The sequence below is a fragment of the Anoplopoma fimbria genome, chromosome 18 (genome assembly GCF_027596085.1).
Source record: "Anoplopoma fimbria isolate UVic2021 breed Golden Eagle Sablefish chromosome 18, Afim_UVic_2022, whole genome shotgun sequence".
Lineage (NCBI taxonomy): Eukaryota > Metazoa > Chordata > Actinopteri > Perciformes > Anoplopomatidae > Anoplopoma > Anoplopoma fimbria.
In genome coordinates, this window is record NC_072466.1 from 12,311,980 (window position 1) to 12,326,530 (window position 14,551).

The window sequence follows — 14,551 nt, forward strand, 5'->3', positions numbered from 1 at the left end:
GGTTTCTGTTTGGTGTCAATTTTCATGACCAAGGAAAGTGAAAGAAGAGCAATATTACACTGAAGAGCAATATTATGATGATCCTGTTATTAAAAACAAGAAAATATATCTTAAGGTGTGCTCAGACAAATTACAAGGCAGAGAGTGTGGAATTGCTAAGGCACATTGTGAAAATGTTTTAACTTAAACCAAATGAGCTTTGAGCGAAGTACGCGAGGCAAACAATATTTCTACATTTTATTATCACCTTCGAGGGAGCTGTATTTAACATTCAGAGCATTAATCTGGCAGCAAACAACTACTTGCTATGTAAAGAGATATGGGACAAAAAATGGGTTTAAATGCCTTAAAATAATCTGAGAACGGAACCCCTTTTTGTTGAAACTGTAGCCCTTGTACAAGTAAATTCATGTACATCGTTATGTCCACAAAAGTTATAAAAAAATCCATAGTATAATATGTCATCAAAAGTCATAGAATAGCATGACTAAAAAAACATAGTAAAGTATGTTGAAAAACAATATATTAAATGATAAGTCATAATATAGTAGGTCATAGTTTAGTATGTTTAGTATGTCATTAAAAGTCATAATGTATTATCTTGTGAAATGTCATAAAAAGTCATAGTATAGTTTGTCAGAAAAGATCATAGTATAGTATGTCATTATGGTATAGTATGTTGTAAAAATCATTAAAAGTCAAAGTTTATTATTCCATAAAAACTCATATAAAAGTCAAAGTATAGTATGTCATTAGTACATGTCATACATAATCATTGTATAATGTGCAATAAAAAGGTCACAGTGAAGTATGTCAAAGAAAGTGAAAAATAAGGAATAATATAGTATGTCGAAATAAGTCCTCAAAAAGTCCAAGTATTGTATGACTAAGAAGTCATAAAAGAGTCCTAAAAGTCAAAACCAGAGTAGAAACATAGAGTAATTCTAACCTTTCCGCTCCTTCTCCTACCCTCTTTAACACCAGCCCCCCCTGCTGTTCATAAGGCGCCTTTGCATTCCAGCCATTTCAAACCTTCCCTTCAGCCTTTGGGTCACGCCTCCTTATTGACAATTAGCTTAAAGCCAAATTGCTCAAACATGTCATTACTGCTGATAATGCCGTCATAATCAACAGCAATGTCACCAAAGCGTAGCACCCGTCCTATGTTCCCCCCCTCAGGTAAACACTAACTATATCATGGGATGCATGTATGTGGAACAATTTAAGAAAGAGGTAAAAACCTGTCCCTCCTGCAGAAAACGTTGTTTTTTTTCACCTCTTTGGGACCAAAAAAAGCGTTAAAATAGTAGTAAATAGTCTGAGATTGGAATACCTATGTATACTTAAGGGATAAGCCAAAAAGGTTGGGAGCAACACTTTCCATTGTAGGAAATGACATTTGAAAGCACTTGTAGAAAACTGTGAACGTTTTAGAATGTTTTTTTCCCCATGCAGAAAAATTTAAATTTGGTGTATGAAGATGTAACTTACATTCTAAAAGTAAAATAATGTACACACAGAAACCAATTGAGACAAAATTCAATTGTTAAATTATTTATACAAAAAAACCATCCTGGTGTATCAGGAGCATTATCTCGACCCTCCGAGCATCACTGTTTGATTTCAGTAATTGTTCAAAATTTTAAGAAACTGTAGCCCTTGTACAAGTCAATTCATGTACATTACTTAAAGTCACAATGTGTGCTCAAATAACAGTTGAATAAAACACATTTCATGCTGACAAACACATTGCCGTACAAAATTACAGCAGTATAATAAAGGTACAGCAAGACTAAAAAATAGTTTTGATATAAAACAACCTAGAAACACACTCTAAAGAAAAAGCTACCAAAATGGCGACATCCAGTTCATGAGTGTTTTTCAGCTGCGTGGGTCGTTTCAATTCTGTACAATGTGAGTAAAAAAAAAAAAAAAAAGGAAGAACAATCTACAAAAACAGTACATAGCACTTCAATTCAAACACATTACTCTTTCACATTACATTTGTGTTTTCCTTCCCAGTTTGTCAGTAATGTATATAGGCACAGTCATTAAATTCATGAACCATGTTTGGTCAACACCATTTCCTTGTTATTCACAACTCCACTTTAACACGTGGATGAAAACAACACACCATTTCACTTTCCCTCTTTTCCAGAGGTTTGCCGCCGTGGAGCCGAGAGCTGCCAAATGTAGCTGCTGGCTGTTAGTTGAAACAAAGAGACATAATTGCTGCTAAGTGTGAGCTTCTTTTACTGCATCTTCCCACTCCGACAATTAAACAGCACTGCACATTGTTCTCAATAAACTACCGGATTGCTGCCCAGAAAACCTCACATAATAGTGACCCCCGTTAAATCTAAATGTCTGCAACTCTGAGGGGTCTTATTCCAAAAAACACATTTTAGATTTTAAAGTGTTGATTTGATCTTAATTTATGCACAATTTGAATAATTGTAATCCATTATTTACAGGCACACACATACTTTACTTAAATATTTAGCATTTGTTGATGTTGTCGGTTAATATTTATATTTACGTTTTGATGTTTGTATATAGAATATTGTTTGGACCTTATATTTTTATTTAATCAAATAAAGGGTTATTTTTTCCACAAAATGAAAAAGGTCTTGAACACAACTAATTAGGGTTTAGGGTTAATTAAATATTATAATTTATCATCTCTCCATCTCCTTATTGAGACATTCGTTGAGAACTTTTGAACTGTGCAATAGTGAAGTCTGAAGACGTTTCCCCTAAATCTGTCGCAGCATGATATCTTATTACAAGTCAAACTGTCTGCAGTGAAAAAAGCTCATTTATGGAAGCCCATTCCTGCCAGAAATAGAGAAATAAAATAAGAAAAATTATTACACTCAAAATGAGTGAAAGGAGGTTGAGAATCTGTGATTGTGGTATAGGAGACGCTGGATTATTTACATGATATTGTGTATGATCAGAAACTTCCTAATTATTTAAGCAACTGAGTCACAATGTTTGAGATACTTAGTCATTATTTTGAGATACTATGTGGTTACTTTGAGTTTCTCATTATAATGACTTTCTTTTTTCATTACATTGGCAGAAATGGGCTTCCATACTTATGAGATATTTTTGTTCTAAGATATACCAAAAATCATTTGACTTAAAGGGATAAACAAGATTTAAAAAAGGATACAATGTTATTTTAAATATTTTGTCAGTATCCCTGCAGATCAAAATCATTCTGTATAATTCAAACAAAGGTTATCTTTAAACTTTGTAAGTATAATACTTTTGATAACAACATAAATAATGTGTGATGTTTTACTGTCATGCCAAGAAAATATATTGTACAGAGTTAATCGGTCTTGTACATTTTGAACTTACAAACCCAGAAACCATCCATTCAGACAAATCTTCAGGGTGTGAATGTAAAGAAATGTTGTGCTTTTCTCTGTTGCATCCTAACATGATGTGATAAGCTGTATCTTTAAATCAAACCGGGGCCTACAGCAGCTCTGCATATACGTTTCTTATTTTGGAGTGAAACACTTTGACCCAATGTGAAGTTAGCACCATCGGTGCAGTAAAAGGCATTCAGCTTGTGGTGGTTCATTCTGGTTCCACTCATGGCTGGAAGTAGATGACTTCATGGTGTCATTTAGCTCTGTAAGAAAAATCCATTAGCCCCTTTCCCTAATGTTTTATCATAGTGGGCTCTGAAAATCAGAAAAAAGGCGACGTCATCCATTATTTCTTCAGACACTGGTACATCAGTGCTCGTGGATTCAGCATGTAGCGCTCAGAGTTGAGTAGCTTGGTGAGATACTGCGGCACCGGAGGCCGAGGAGCCATGTAGGAAACACCAGGACTGACGGCCATTACCTCCGCAATCTTCTGCTTCATCTCCTTTATCTCCCGGTCCTGCCTCATCACCTTATCTGCCGGACAAACAAAGGCAATCCATGAGTGCATGAATACTGCAGGACGTAGCAATCCATGATATTTCGAAGTTATTTTGCAACTATGAAAAGCTGGATTCTTAGGAGTTATTCTTTTCATTTAAGTATCCTCCAACTATAAAGACTACCCTTATAAAGTCCATATGGCAATTGTCTCAGAGTTCAAAACACCTAAATGACCAAATACCTTTACCAAGGCTACACATGCATGTTCTAATGTGTTATTTATTACTAAGTGTTTAAAAAGACTACAAAATGTCATCACAGCGAATAGCTTAGTGCTGGTGCGGGCCTGGTGTAGGGCTGAGTGATAATTCAATATGACTCTTTATCATCTTTCAATGAAAATGATCGTGATCCTATCATATATTGAGATATCATGATACACAATAAAGTTGTCTAAATTGATAATAAGGACATACTAAATCAATTTCTAATAAAATCCGCTAATCTTGCACTAAAGTTATTTTTAAATTAAATGATAAATACTCAGTACTTTTAGTATACATAAATAGGCTTTACCATGTGTTTTTTTCCATATAGTCTATTCATTATTGAATTACCAGAAAACAATCTATATTGTAATATATTGTTGTTGAGACATGAAATGACATATATCGGGATAGAAGATTTTGGCCATACTGTCCAGCGCTATGGCTATGTAGTTTGTTTGAAGCCTAATGTTAGCTTTAACTTCTGGCCTTTGCATTTACTCTTTCAAAAAAATAAAAGTGGTTTTCATTTATGAAGATTATCTTGCTGGACAAAACGTGTAAGTATCATGACTGTTTGTTTGCCAAGATCTTATTTTCTGCGATAATCCAAAATCCAATGGAAAAAATCTGATTGTCTTTTTGTCGAGGGAACTAGTGCGATGCCAACATCCTATTGGCTTACAATATTTTGTCATCCCTGCAGCACTCTATGGCTGCCAAGGGTTTAGTACCTTCTATCTGTCCGTGAATAATTTCAAGTCAGACTGAAAACCGTTCTATTTATTCTGTTTGTGTATGCCGCATATATGCAAATGAGCATAACATTTTGCAGAATGTATGTGAGTTGATATGTGCAAGTTTACACAATGTGTTCAATCGTTATGGAAATGTATGTGAAGCAGACCTCAATTACAAGACTTTGACAACAAGAATAAGAGTAGTGATATTGTCAAAAAACTGTTTTGGGAAAAAAATCTAAAAGCAGAAATTACGTTTATACAAAATCTGTCAAACAAAATTTTTCTATTTTACCAATTAAGTGGGGAAAAAACATTGTGTGCTCAGTCACACACCACAGGCACTAAGAATACATTTACAATTAAAATGAATTTGCACAAGAACACAAAACACATAAAGAAAAAGAATGGGAACCTTGAGCGATTTCCAGCTGTCGGCGTGCGTCTCCCAGAGCGGAGAACAGGTCCAGTTTGATGCGAGTCTCTGCGCTCAGGTTGTACTCCAGATGTTGAGCCTTCTCCTGCATGGCTGACAGAGTGGACAGCAGCATGTCTGTCTCTTTCTCCAAACAGTGGTACTTTCCCAGAGCCTGAGTCCGAAAACAGATTGACAGTAAGAAAACATGTAACATGTCATGACATCAATCAACGGTGTGCTATGACCACCTGAGGGATTAGTGCTTTGGTTTCCTAAGTATTTTTTGTGCTCATTGCCTTAGGAAACTAATGCACCACAAAGACAAAATCATTTCCATGATGAATTTGCCAGCCATTCAAAAAACACGATAGCTGCACATTTTATTAGATATTACATAAGTGAGGGAGGATTCTTTCTGTGTTAACAATGACTTTTAACATTTTGAAAGAGGGGACCTGTAATTTAAAACTTTATTAAAGCAGTGCAATGTTTTTATGAAAGACTTGGCTTTTGTTTCAGCATGCTTCATGGAGAGTGTGCATCAAATACCAAACATTATAACAATGTACACACCTGATACCAAGACAACAATACTCCACACTGTTATGATATCAAAGTGCAATATGTTGACTGCAGGCCAAAAAAACAACATTTAGAAGAAAAAAAAACACTAAATTGTCCCAATGAACAGTTCAGTTTTCTAATAGATTTTACAAACACAACGATTTACAGACAACAAAAATTAGAACTCAAACAGCAAAACAACTACATGACCAAACTGAGGACGACCAAGTACTGGACCACAGACATTTAAACTCACAAGCTCATTCCCAAATAGTGTAAAAAAAAAATACCTCAACATCACTCTCTAGATCTAGCACTCGACTCTCTTTCACTTGACACTCCAGCTGTAGTTGTTTGTACTCTGTCTCTAGATCTTTAACTCTTTTCCTTAACATTTGGGTTTCACAGTGTTCCTGCCTGGTGTAGGAGATGGAGAAAATAACAGTTTTGAGCAGCACGAGAGAGGTTTTGCTGGAAATGAAGACCAGTTTACAAAGAAAGAAACATGACATTTCAATTTTTTTGTTTTATATTCCACACACGTAATGTAGATGGTTACATAAAATGCAAGGTTAATAAATTAAAATTTGCTTATTCACTTTCTTGCCAAGGTTGAGATGAGACAGTTGAATCCCAGGCTGGGGGAGTGACAATTTACATGGAACGGCGTTACGTAATTATAATTAAAAAAAGGTTACTGTATTCTGTCACAGTTACAGAAAATAGGTAGAAATTCCATTAGTACTAGTAACTAGTAACTGTATTAAAATATATTTTTAAAGTAACCCTCCCAAACCTGTTGATGCCAGTGTCATATCTGTACTTTCAATATAACCATACCTGCCTACTAGCAGCTCTAAAGCTCACTTATAAACTTAATAGTAAGTTATTTCAATGATGTTTTAAGGCGTTCAAAATTCGTAAAATCTAAAACAAAAACAAAAAATGGTTTTCTTACGAGGGTATATGTCCCACATTATTTATTGGCCAGGCACAGTGACTTCCAAGTAATAGTTCACAAGACAGCTACCATGTAAATACACGTTTTTATTACTCTTTGGTCTGAGTAAAAATAAGACATAACGTGTTAATAAGTCGGCTTATTTTCCCACCAGTGGACAGAGACAGGCTAGCTGTTTCCCTGTTTTCGGTCTTCATGCTAAATTCAGCTAATCAGCTGCTGGTTCCGCCTTCCTACTGAAAGCACTTCCTCTTGGCAAGAAAGCAAATATGAATAAATCAAACTATTCCTTCAAACGTTTGGCCATACACTCACATCTGTGTTTAATTATACTCAGCATACAAATGCAGATCCAGCTTTACTTCCCGGGCAAAAAGCCACTTCAATACCAAAGTATTTTAAATGTTTGATAGCTGGGATGTACCTGTTTGTTAGAGTCCGTGCTGTGCAGGCCGCTTCCTCCAGTTTCTGAGCCTGAAGCTCAGCCAACTGTTTCTCCACAGAGAGTCTGGCCTCCGTTTCTGCTCTGGTCTTCTTCTCCAGCATCGCACTGCTCTGTTTGTCCCTCTGCTTGGTTTTAGCCAGACACAGAATCCTAAAAGGAAGGCAATAATCTCACATTACATAATGTCAAAAAATAAGACCACATCCAGAGAGACTGGTTTGAGATGAACTTCACAGTGTCTCTGAAACAGACAGAATCCTTGTATTGCTGGAGAGCACCTTGCTTTAAAAACTGTAGCAGGTCTTATTAGAGCTGGTGGCGCTAAACACAGCTGTGCACAACATCCTCATCTCAGACAAGATGTAAAGCCTCTGGATGGTGGACATTGGTTTGGTGTGGTAAAAGTGTTGACAGTTCATCTGTGAGGGGATGGACTGCGTAACAAAGCCAGTTTTTAGATCAAAGTTTTTTTCAGTTTGTAATGTGCTTAAAGTATGAATCTGTTATTTATAGAAACATGTGTGGAGTCACATTTAGAATCAACAAGAGAAATGCATTATCAAAATTCCGATTCATGCTCATCACATTGATTCAAGGGGTCAGATTGATTGTGTTTCGGTAGCTCCAAAACATAGATGAGAATTAAGAGCCACAATCCCTCAACATGAAATATGACTTGATTTTAACTCTATCTCAAAAAGAGATCCATGAATCATTTTAAGGATTAAACCATCAGCCCACACATGGTTGGCTTTCACACGGATTACCATAGTCTTGGCAGCATTTCTGCATGCAATCATCCATGTCTTATGTCTTTGTTTATAGACTGATGTAATGTGTAAAACCGCACACAGAAGGAGCCAAAGACAAGCTTTGAGCAGCGGATCTGGTGGATGACTCACTTGCTCTGGAGTAGCATGTTGGACTGTCTGAGCAGGGAAACCTCTGGTCTCAGGCTCCTCTCGCTGTTAGTCAAGTTACAGATGTGACTTCGCAGCTCCTGCTCGCTCTGCCTGCTCACCTGCAGCTCGCCTTTCAGCCTCCTCAGCTCCTGCTCCAACCTGAAAGAAAATTACAGGGAAAGAAAGACATTATCTAGCTCTGATTCACCTTCACATGCCTGATTTCAAACTGACCAAAGGTTAATGGTGTCATACTTAGTCATCTGCTCAGCGTGGTGATTCTGAGCTGACGTGGCACTCTTCTCTGTTATGTCTTGGTTGAGGCAGACTGTTTTTGAGCTGGATCTCTGCTTCTTCTCCGTCCTCCCTGCAGGTGGTGAAGGGGTGTTTGTGCTGCTTCTGCGGGCTTTTGGCGAGGAGCTTTTAGCCGTCCGTGTGGCTTTGCTTCCTTGCTCGTCTTGAGGTAGATTTTCGGGGGCTGTAGAGGATTCTGGTCCTCCTGGCCCACATTGGAGCAGATCTCTGGACTCACCAGGTTTGGATGATAACGGCCGCCGGTTTGATTCAGCTGACCTTATCTCCTGTGTTCCCTTCTCTGGAGCTCTCTCCTCACTGCGGATCTGGAGGCAGTCCTCAGTATGCACCTCGTCATGTCCCACTACAGCGCCGTTCTGACACTGATACTGAGTCGACTCGGGCTTTATCTTCCATTTTGAGCCTGCAGGTACAGGTAGAAACATAAACATCTATCTTATATGATTTCAGTTTTGCTGCTGGGATTTTACAATGTTTGATGCATTTAGATTAGAATTCCCCTAAACAGGATTGAGTAATTTGTACTCCTTCCATTACTGACCTTCTCTGGTATTAATACCAGCACAAAATGTATAAACTCGAATTACCACCTTGTGATTGTATGACTGCCCCAACCAGTCAAGTTGCAGTTTACATCCATGTCTTTCCAAAATGTCATCACTTCATCATTTTACCCTATTTGACATTTGTTTGAAATTGTCATAATTATCAATTCTTGAGTTATGGCCAAAAACATGTTTTGTAAGGTCACTGTGACTTTTGAACACCAAATCCTAATCAGTTCAACCTTAAGTGCAAGTGGATGTTTGTGCCAGATTTGAAATAATTCGCCTAAGGCATTTCTGAGTAATCCTATTCAAGAGAATGGACCAGCCAGATGGACGGACAACCCAAAAACAGAAAGCCGGCATGGAGGCATAAAAAGTATGAAAATAGGCAGCAGTCCACAAATTATTGGTGGCTTTACAAACATCAACGACACCCTTGCAGACATTTGCATTTTTAAAAAGATTCTGTAGTTCTCCATTTGCAATATTTGCTGCCACTTGAGTTATTATTTTCACTTGGATGAAAAAAGGGGAAATGGGAGTTATGCAATGTGCAAGAATTCTTTCATTTGCTGAAAGGATGACTTCCCTTTAAAGTTGCCTCACTCTCAGCAGGGATCTTCACAGTTTTCATAGCCTGAGGAGTTTGTAAATGGCATGTGGTTGTACTAATAAAATTGAAGAGTTGAAGCAGTAAAAATAAATTGACATTTTCTATTGTTTAATTGTTGTTCTTAAGACCCGGTTTGTGGCAGGTCTTTCCCACTGCTCATTTGGAATAAACAGTTTAGGACTGAGTGGTTACTTTGAGTGATCACACAAACAAAAGAGTGCCGAACCTCTGATTTCATAAATTAGATACAAAGGATTAATAAATGGTGCAGATAACTTACCGCTGCTGCCATCTGTGCCAGTCTTGGGGTAAACCTGCAGGCCTGGAGGCAGCGAATGCTGCAGGAGGTGCATGTGGAAGTCATTCTCATTCTGCACAGCTTTCTGTATGCGCAGCTTGAAGATGTTGGTGAAGTAGCAGGTGGCATCAAACCCCAAATACACTACAGGATATCCAATGCTGAATGTGAATACAGAGGGGGAAAGACACAGTTAGAATATGTGTGCCACATTAAAATGATAAAAACACATCTTGGCTAACAGAATTCTATCATTAATGATTAGTGTATTTATAGATTTATGCACATTTGACTTCTTTCATTTGTTACTTAATAGGTAATTAGCTAGTAGCATAAAAGTGTATTTGCTCCTTTAATAAATGGTTCATAAACATCCAGGCCAGTCATAATATGACGCAGGGGATTAATAAAAGTTTAATACTGATGCTTTTAATCAACTCAATTAATTTTATTTAAGAAATCTTAATTCTGAAAATTATTTTCATGACTGAAAGATTTGTGTTAAATCAACGTACCAGTGTGCAGCAAAAAAATGAGACAGGTTGGCATGAGAGGTTTTAATGTCTTTGAGCCGAAGTGAAGCCTCTGTGTACACAAGCAGAATCCACAGGGACACCGTCGATATACAGATGCCTTTCTCTGCAGACAAAGACAAAATAATCAGATGTGAAGAGATGAAAAGAGTACTTGTTCAAATCAAATCACTTAGAATTCAATCAAATTGTGAGTAACTCACAAAAAAGCTTCATATATACTACAAAGACAGCTTAATTATTATGACAGGAACAGAGTTTGGTATATTTTGTCACATGAGTGGTACATTTTTTTAAATAAAACTAACAATAATCTAAATACTCACCTGTATGCCATATGTAATTGAATAACACATAAGTGCTTGCCACAAAGAACAGCCAGTGCAAAGGCACAAAAATTAAACAAAAGATGTCCAGAGTGAAGGCAGCACAGACAAAAACAACACAAATAACCTGCAAAAAAGAAGAAGAAAAAATTAATTTAAGTAAAATGCACTGGGTTCATTCTGTGGGATTATAATCGTCTGCTCAGACAATATGAAATCACACAATAGGGGGTCTCACCAGCCCATGGCAGTGGAAAGTGGTGTATACACTCCCAAAGAACAGCCAGCATGGCCACAAGTACTCCAGTCTGAATTCAAGCATGAAATCCGCCAGCAGCACCAGCGTCCACATCATCATAAACTTCAGGAAGGTGTATGCACTGCAAATAGACAGATGATGTCCATTACTGTTATTATTATACATAAAATATCAGCAGGGGAGTGTATTCAGTCAGGATAAATTAGAAATTTGTATTTTAGGCTCTGATACTAGCAAATAAAGACAGATACAGAGAAGCCTCTTAAGTAAAAACATTAAACACACACACAGAAGCCAAAACAAGACAAATCGGATACATGTTTCTAAACCTATAATTAAGCAGCTGCATCTTAAAATTGCAGTCCGTCCTTTTAAGTAGAGCCACTACAGAACAATGACTGTTCCCTCATTCATTTTATCAGGCGACCCCGAGCCAAACAGGAGCTGTGGTTTTCTCCTTTGTTCTGCTCGCCCATAGAATCACATCACCCCTTCTTTGTTTGGTAACCATGGCAATATTTCATCTGGAGGAGAGAGGGAGCACCACAGCATCCTATTAAGTTTTAAATGTCCCCTTTTAACGTTACTGATGTGAAACGTATTTGAATTTAAACTTACAGGTAATTTGCACTAAATAAAATACTAAATATGCAACAGAAAATTTGCCTTACATTACTAAAAGAGCTTATTGTTATTCATTTCACTGTTATTTTAAATATAACTACCAAATATACAAGTCAATCTTAAAGAGAAGGAGGGTGAGATATGGAGGACTACAGCATCTTCAATTATACAAGAAGTTCAAATACATTTTTAAATATATTTTAAATAGTTTTCAATGTATTTACATTTTAATCATAGCTACCACATACGGACGTCTTTGTACATGTGATTGCAAGTTCATGAAAATAAAAGAAGACAGTGTTTGTATTTAAATATACAGTATTACATTTTTTTATTTACTGAATTTTTCATGTGTAAAATGCAATTAAAACAAGTGGTTTCTTTCTCAGGAGGCAAGTCTTTTCTTATCTGGACTCTTGTCTAGACGCTTTCAAATGATTTTTTTTTTTTTTATGTGCAAACATAGCTGCTTTCCTTTTGCCTAAAAGGAAAAATACATCTAATAAGTACATAATGCATTAACTGCACGCCTCGTTTTGCCTAGTCTGGGACGTAGGAGACAGTGTAAAAGCAGATGTCACACGCTGAGCAGAAGCAGGCCGACGTTAACTTGCACGGCTGCTGATTTCTGTCTTTCTGTAAACAATACCGGGTGAAGTAAGTCGCACTACATTTCTTTACGCCTGTCTGCGCAGCTTCTCCACAATAAAGCGGACCGCAGCCCCGCACCGGTTCACGCATAATGTGAGACGCGAGATGTGGTGATGTGGTGATGTGAGGCGGACAGGTGAGCACGATGACGACGGCTGAAATCTACACAAAGACGAGGCACCACAACAAAAGCAGCCTCCGCCAGGCGACGCGGCTGGCAGCGCTAACGATAGCTACCTCTCAGACAGCTTCTCCGTTATTTTCATTTTTTTCATTTTCCGTAGCCTGCTCGCGTCCACATAACGTTTCTTCATCTTATGGCTTCTACTCCCTCCGTGCTGTTTGTTTTTAACACCGCAGCCAGCGGCAGCGGAGACAGAAAAAGGGGGCACAGTTAAATGAAGAGGACCCCTCGTTAAGGAGGAGGAGGAGGAGGATGTTCAGCTCAACCTGAGAAGATGTCTGGCAACATGGTCAGGCTCCCGACGGTTCTGCGCATGCTCAGTGGATGTTGTACCTACAAGTGTTCAGCGCAGGAGGGGAGCAGAACAACACACTGTGTTTTTATTAATGCTTTACTATTGTAATGATGATGATGATAATAATAATAATAATAATAATAATAATAATAATAATAATAATAATAATAATAATAATAATAATAGTTATTTTGGATTTACAAATACATCACTTTAAATAATAACACATAGACTTAGAATAAATGCAACAATTAAACAAACATTGTACTATAAATCAAATATTCTTTAGTTGTAATAACGTTGCACTGTTTTTTAATCATCATTGTCAAACATAAATCCAAGTACGCTATACATACCAATATAAAAATACAGGCTATACATGCATACCAGACGCACACACACACACACACGAATGTCAAGAGAAGAGCGAAAAAAGTGTTTCACTCTTAGTGCATCCATAGGCTAAATAAAACACAAATTCTGATTAAGGTATTCTGAACAATATACATTTTTTTAATTTAGACAAGGTCTTTGAACTATTTTAGATTGAGATTAGTGTTTATCCTGGACCCCACATTGAGATATACATTCAATGTACACACGTAGTCAAGTCACTTTTATTTATATAGCCCGATATCACAAATTTGCCTCAAGTAATCTATACAGCATTCAACACCCTCTATCCGTAGACTCTTGAGTAATTTAAGGAAAAACTCCCTCGACAATAAAACCTTTAATGAGGGGAAAATGGAAGACACCTCAGGGAGAGCAGCAGAGGAGGAATTCCTCTCCCAGGACGGACATATACATCTACTTCAAGTGTATAAAGTAATCTATTAGATTAATCGTTAAATATCTATTCCAGCACTCTTTGCACTGTTAATTGTTGTTTACAATTTACAGAAACAGTTTGACTTGAATATCACAATTGTTTGTGGTTGTTCATTGTTGCTTTTTATATATATACTTACACACTTCCTGCCCAGACTGAGTAGTCAATTCCTATACGCAGTCTTTTTTTCCCCCAAGAGTGTTCCACAAGCTCCCAGGAGGAGCGTCAGGCTTTGAAGCAAATTTTAGTGGACAAATTGATCACAACATCAGGTTACTTAACCTGATGCCATTGTGCCACAAAAGCACTTTTCCATATAGACTAACTTTGGGAAAGAGTTGTCTGTAAATCAGCGAATATTTTTTTGGGGCAAATCGACTTCCCAGTTCAAACACTTTAATGACCCTTATTTCAATCATTAGGTCCTAAAGTTGTTAATGCAGTAAAAGTCAAATCCAGAATTATTTTCCTTCCTCCATTAAGGTTAATGAGCTCGAGAACGAGGCTGGACTGAGAGTTTGAAGCGCATCAGTGTAATCTTTGAATATACTCGGAAGTCAATTTTTTTTTGCTTCATGTGCCACTGAGCAACTTTTATAGGAATGAACTCGGCCTCATGTGTTTTGTGGACTTGGAGAAGGCCTTCGACCGTGTCCCTCGGGGAGTCCTGTGGGGGGTACTGCGGGAATATGGGGTACCTGGTTCGTTACTACGAGCCATTCGGTCCTTGTATGACCAAAGTGAGAGCTGTGTCCGGATACTCGGCACAAAGTCGAGCTTGTTCCCAGTGCGTGTTGGCCTCCGCCAGGGCTGCCCATTGTCACCAATCCTGTTTGTGATTTTCATGGACAGGATTTCAAGGCGCAGCCGGGGGGAGGAGAGTTTCC

At 37.6% G+C, this 14,551-nt stretch overlaps 1 protein-coding gene across 1 annotated transcript; it reads right to left on the reverse strand.

Annotated features, from left to right (window-relative positions):
* Window positions 1–3,222: 3,222 nt before the first annotated feature.
* Window positions 3,223–12,667, reverse strand: si:dkey-12h9.6 (macoilin). The gene is made up of 10 exons (XM_054618771.1): window positions 12,591–12,667; window positions 11,058–11,199; window positions 10,820–10,946; window positions 10,476–10,599; window positions 8,187–8,345; window positions 7,264–7,434; window positions 6,719–6,734; window positions 6,169–6,291; window positions 5,312–5,486; window positions 3,223–3,923 (listed from the first exon to the last, which is right to left on the reverse strand). The coding sequence occupies exons 1-10, from the start codon at window positions 12,665–12,667 to the stop codon at window positions 3,733–3,735; spliced, it is 1,305 nt and encodes a 434-aa protein (XP_054474746.1). The 3' UTR covers window positions 3,223–3,732.
* Window positions 12,668–14,551: the final 1,884 nt, after the last annotated feature.